General features: G+C 48.1%; 1 protein-coding gene across 1 annotated transcript in view; it reads right to left on the minus strand.

Moving 5' to 3' along the window:
• Positions 1–299: 299 nt before the first annotated feature.
• Positions 300–5,631, minus strand: part of LOC144152304 (uncharacterized) — a gene marked incomplete in the record, with an annotated part of 411,486 nt that continues 406,154 nt past the window's right edge. Inside the window, 1 exon segment of the mRNA XM_077683551.1 lies at positions 300–1,785. Within this exon segment, the coding sequence (XP_077539677.1) occupies positions 1,308–1,785 (478 nt within the window).

Consider the following 5,631-nt stretch of genomic DNA (forward strand, 5'->3'; position numbering starts at 1 on the left):
ACGAAATGCGCGAGACCGTGGTAATACGCAAGGTTGAAGAGTAAATGTAAAAAAACAGGTGGGCTAAACTTCTGATGCGAGGTATTTAATCATTCAATCACGATAGCGCTATACCTTTCCCAAATTTCATAGGCATGCAGCGATGTTCCAGCCGAAAAATTCTCCATTTTCCGGGGAATTTTCTGCTGTAATTTTGGCCAGAAGAAAAAAAGGGTATCTTTAATAGATGCGGTAAATTTTAGGAGTCATGAAGTAAAAAGGAAAAAAAATAATGTCAGTAAACCAGGACTCACATCATTTATTACTTTGTTTTCTTTTCAAAAGTTCCTTTAACACTTCGTCGGATTTAAGCTCAAAAATCCGCACACATGTTCCCGCAAGCCAAAAGCATCCTAGACCACTTCCTATCTACTTCATACAACACGAGGATATGGTGGCTATAGAGGAAAGAATACTCCATGAGAAAGAGCTAGTAAAGCGTGAAGAGGTGGCCGCTGAAGCGCTGACACCTGTTCGCATGTGTTCCTGCGCAATACACAAAAAAGTATTTCGGTTGCGCCGTGGCCCGTAAGCGGTCAACAAGAGATGGCACCAGCAGTCCCAGAACTGAAATAAAATTGCCTCAATTACCCAACAAGTCTCTTCTTTTTTGCGGGCAGTTCTTGAAGCTTTAGCATGCTAAGTAAGCACACCGTTTGGTGCAAAACGTAAAATGAGCAGTCAAACGCTGCTGAGCGGCAAATATAGTGGAATTTAGTTCACGCTGAAACTCTGACCCTCGGAACGGCATCTGCGACTATACGGCTACGTAAAGTAGACATAGGTGGCGCTGGCCCAAAACGGAACAAGAATCCACGTGTAAAGATCTATCACCTGCAAAAAGAGAAGGCAGGAAAATTTGCAGAGAATTCTTGGGAAACCTGCGGGGAAAATATGCTAGAAATAGGGAATTGCTGGACCTTGAGATGAGAATTTTTCTGCCCAGTACGGAACATGATGGAGGGCCTTCTGACCATAATTTACGGCCAGGCGGCGGAATAATCGCTGCAATGCACTGCGTCGGAAAAGTCTTGTTTCCAACGCTTTAGTTTAGCACAAACGTGTGCGGAGAGATATGGGAGAAGACTGGTTATTATTACAAGCCACGCACAAGGCTGGCGCTGAAGTTCAAAACATGATAAGGTGTAAGTATATAAAAAAATGCAAAATTTCGTGCCGCCCGCCGCATATACGCGAGTCCACAAAACGCAGTGTGGGACAGGAGTAGGGCGGAAAGCGCAGGCGCTGGCCTTGATGGTGTTTTCGCGCTAGTCGCCCAGCTCGTCCATTTTGACCTTCACGACGGTGACGAACTCGGCGTCCGGTTCCTTGGGCCTTGTAGGCAGCAGGCGCACCTTCATGACGACGAACCTGCTCGCCTGCAGGCTGTCGTGGTGCGCTATGCACTGGACGCTCCGGAGCAGCAGTTCCTGCACGCCGCCCAGCTCGGACGCGGCGTTCTGGGGACAGCCGATGCCGACCTGCGTGTGCAGCATGAGGCTGCGGGTGATGTACTTGTTACGGAACGCCTTCTTGTCCACGTTGAAGGCGCGGCTGCGTGGGTACTTGTGGAAGGGCCCCTCGATCGGGGTCTTCGTCCACAGGTAGTCGTTGCACACGTGCATGAGCGCGCTGAAATGAGACTCGCCCATCTGCACTTGGTCCAGCCTCTGGAGGAACTTCAGCGAGTCGAAGCCCTCGTCCAGCTTGGCAAGCGTATCCCACTTGAGTGCGTCGAAGGGACTGCTGCGCACGGGAAGCGAAGAAAGTGCGCATGCTGTAGTTATCATAAATGTTCAGCTTTGTCACTCAAACAAGTAGAAAGCGAAACAATGGTTTCCATGGGTGGTAGGGGGGCGGGGGTAAAATGCCAGTATTGGGAATAAGGAACAAGTATTTCTGGAAAAGAAAACGAGCCAGTAATGCCAACTCTTCCTACAAACCATTACAATACATATCTCCGACCACCTATACTCCCTAACCTGCAAACAGTGCAACTCCTCATTAAAACACTCCGTTTGGTATGGCAGTGCCCAACTAGCCTCCAACCCCCCCCCCCCCCCCCCCCCTCCACCTTACCCCCTCCAACCTTCGGAGAGTGGGAGTGTGTGCTTCACAGTGGCCAGGCTGCACCGGTCCAACGGGCTTGGCTAAGTCCACGGCCGTGGCAGGTGGCCTACCGGAATACGATGGCCGCCCTTGCCCTCTTTCTATAAAGGAGTACTGACTCGAAATTTACGTGTTACGTTGGTTTCGCAGCTATGGGTGCTTATCAGCCCAGTAATCATAAAATGGCATATTAGATTGTCGGCCGCAGCGCAAGTAATTATTTACAGCCTCGTTCATTTGTGTCACTTTCGGTTTCGATCTTACGACCCCGAGGTGGCCGCCATGACAGGAGGATGCTCATAACCTCATTGTTTTTGTCACAACACTGCCGGTATGTACGCGCGCGCGCGCGCGTCCAGACCGACAATGGTTGCAAGCCCCCAAGCAGCCTGACGTCAATCCCAAAACTGTGACGGAAGCCCAAGGCGGAGCAGCGTGCGTCGACAGCCACCGCGTTAACTACGTCACGGAGCCCTGACGTCGGCAGTTTGGGGCGAGGTGTTGAACGCGTCCTGCTGATGCCGATGCTGAAAGGGTATTTGTTTTTAGCTCTCTAGTGCCTGTAAATATTAAAATTGATTTAAAATATGTTTTAGTGAACCCTTACGGTTGAAGTAAACCTACTGGGAGATATATTCACATGCGAAGGGAGCCTTTTACCTATAGTTATCTCAGCTTTAAAATTTCGTGTCAGTTCTCCTCTAACCCCTCATTTCCCCTTCCCCACTATTAAGTAACAAATGTTTATTCTATCGCCCTCGCTATCCCCTTCTCTCTCTCTTTTGGTGCCGCTTACGTATTAGGAGGAAGCTGAGTGTGGCTAACCAATGTGCGAGGACCCCCTTAAAGGTTGACGAGTGTCTTTTTTCACATTCTTGTATGTTTCACTTGTCTAAAGCTATTGCCCTGCCTGGGCGGGAAAATACAAGCATGCAGTTTTTCGTATAAAGTTAACCCTCCTTGAAAATTCACACGTACTTTGAGGCAAAGGCAGTGCCGGTAATTCTGAGCAAAGGTCAAATAAAACGACAGCCATGGCTCAGAAAACCTCAATTGTGCTCTTCCTGCAAAATGTTCATGTTAGTCTTGTTGGTACATGGGTTATACCAAAACATTGGCTGCGTATCTGCCCCTTTCTTTGCGAATGCCGACAAAAGACGATAGCCGACTGGCGCTCCTGCCATGTAAACGCCTCCCTTCTCTTTCTCGCTCACCTCTCATGCCATTGCTCTCCTGTCTCGTTCCTCCCAAGATAAAACGCTAGAGGTTTGCTCAAGTCAATTTAAATTTACCGCTTTCTACAGCTCCAGGCCGGGTGCCCAGATGCCAGCACTGCCGTACGGCGGAGACGCGCGTGATTCGAGGCACCCTACTACTACGTTTATAGAACCACGTTGCCCTGCTCCACGTACATTTCAAGCGGAACGTGGAACCTATCTAGTGGAACCTTTCGTTACTGTTGACGTTTGTTTTCTTAAACTTCCGCCAGGAGCTATAGTGGCGCGGGCAACAGCAGGCGACGATTTTCTGCAGTTGATGTAGTATTAGGTGCGGAGTAGCTTAGGACCGCATATCCGTCCGCGTCCATCCGTGCGCACGCCACAATCAAGCGAAAATCAAGCGAAGTTTGATTTGAGCCGTGAGTTGCAGTTTCATTTAGGGAATAATCAAGGTGCAACTCACGGCTCAAATCGAATGACGGTCGGGGCGCAAATCGGATGTCATTTCGAGTCCCCGTACTCCGCACCTTCGCCATCATCCACGGAGTGGAGATGCTGCCATTTTTCATTTGATATCGCAAGAAACAAGCATCCATGAATTTTTTAATAAAGGAACACTGCAAATATCACTTATGAATCGATTTTCTGCGTCAGATTAGCGTAATGTCCTGTTCTTGTTCAACAATGTTGACAATTATGAAGATTGCCACCGGACTTAGTCGTTTAGGTTTGGCTGTGGACACACAAGAGAAATGCGCAGATTCAGTTTCACCTTGGCCGGGTGGCTGAATCGAGTTAGACGTTTCGAACAAAAGGGTTATTATTCATGCCAGTTTTCCAGACCTGTGTCCTTAGGGACTGTCGTTGTAACAAGTGATTTTGGTGTTAGAATTGTGTGTTAGTGCGGTACAGTACCCGTTGTGACGTAAAACCAAACCTGTTCTGTATATTACTGCATTCTTGAAGCGAATGTTTTTGTATCATTGTTTACCTCGCATGTTAATCTTTTGGTTGTAAGCAACTCTAAATTGTTTGTATGTTAATTTTTTGTCTACAATCAACTTGAAGCTGTTTATATGTTTCTGTAAGTGTCTGTTACCTGCAGCCTTCGCGCTCTGTTAGTTTTGTAGCAACCGGCGCTGCACTTGTTTAATTGTTTCTGTTTGTTACGTTGTATCATTGATACCAGGATTCTTTGAAAATAAATTTATCCTTTCAAGACATAGACAGACCAAAATTTTTCGCGTTAGCTCAAGAAAGAATCGTTTTTAAAAATAATGTGGTCCACTAAACAACGGCAGGAAGACACGTGGCGTCATGGGTAAAGCCCATCCATGCATATGGGCGCGTAATATCGCCGTACCCCGCGCATCGACGTAGCTAGGCGTAAAAAGCGCGTAAATGTGCGTATTCCGGCGTACGGTGAATGGATCGCTACGCGCCTGTTGCGCCGAAGTGTGTGCGCACCATGTATCCACGCACTGCACCAGCGCGGACCGCCCGCTGAAACGCGTGGACGGGTGGTTTGCCGGCGAAGTTGGCAGCGAAAACGGGGTTCGCTCTATTTCACCCGCGTTTCTTCCCAAGTGGACATAGGTTGTCATGTGAAAAGAATTCCTGGATTGGATGCCATGTAATGATGAGAAATGGTACAGACGAGCATCGGTTGAAGCGAGTCCAGTGGAGTTAGGCCTAGTCTTTACGGCGGCCGTCGCGGTTACAGCGGCTGCCTTTGAATAACTAAAGCCGCGCGAGTACTTCTTAGGCCCAAGGCCTACACGTCTGTACTGTTAGCCCTTGTTTGGAGTTCAAGTGCACCTAGCACTCAGCGCTGACTACCTGCAAGGGTATATCAATTAACGAACAAGTAGCGCGACTCACCTTCTATCGGTCTCTTGCTTTTCAAACAAAGAGCTTTGAAAACATTCTAACCTCACAGCTACCTCGTTTAGAAGCCACAGAGGTTTTTTTTAATCCGCTAACGGGGTAACCCTAACCACCGGCTGGGCGGAACGTAGGGCTGTCTTCTCTTGGATGACGATGATGATACTGTTGGGCGCGAGCACTAACCAGCCCAAAACGAAAAAGGCCATGATTGTACACTAATTTTAGATCCTGAGTACCGTCTTATATGAGCCCACATTTACAACCCTACGGCTCACAGGAGTTGCATAAAAACAAAAAATCCTGCGTGAACAAGAAATAAGAGAACCAACACCTGAAAAACTTAATCATAATCGACCAACATACTCGGGCGTGCGGG

The sequence above is a fragment of the Haemaphysalis longicornis genome, unplaced genomic scaffold (genome assembly GCF_048455015.1).
Source record: "Haemaphysalis longicornis isolate Haplotype H1 unplaced genomic scaffold, Haemaphysalis longicornis Haplotype H1 scaffold_9, whole genome shotgun sequence".
In the NCBI taxonomy this organism is placed as follows: Eukaryota; Metazoa; Arthropoda; class Arachnida; order Ixodida; family Ixodidae; genus Haemaphysalis; species Haemaphysalis longicornis.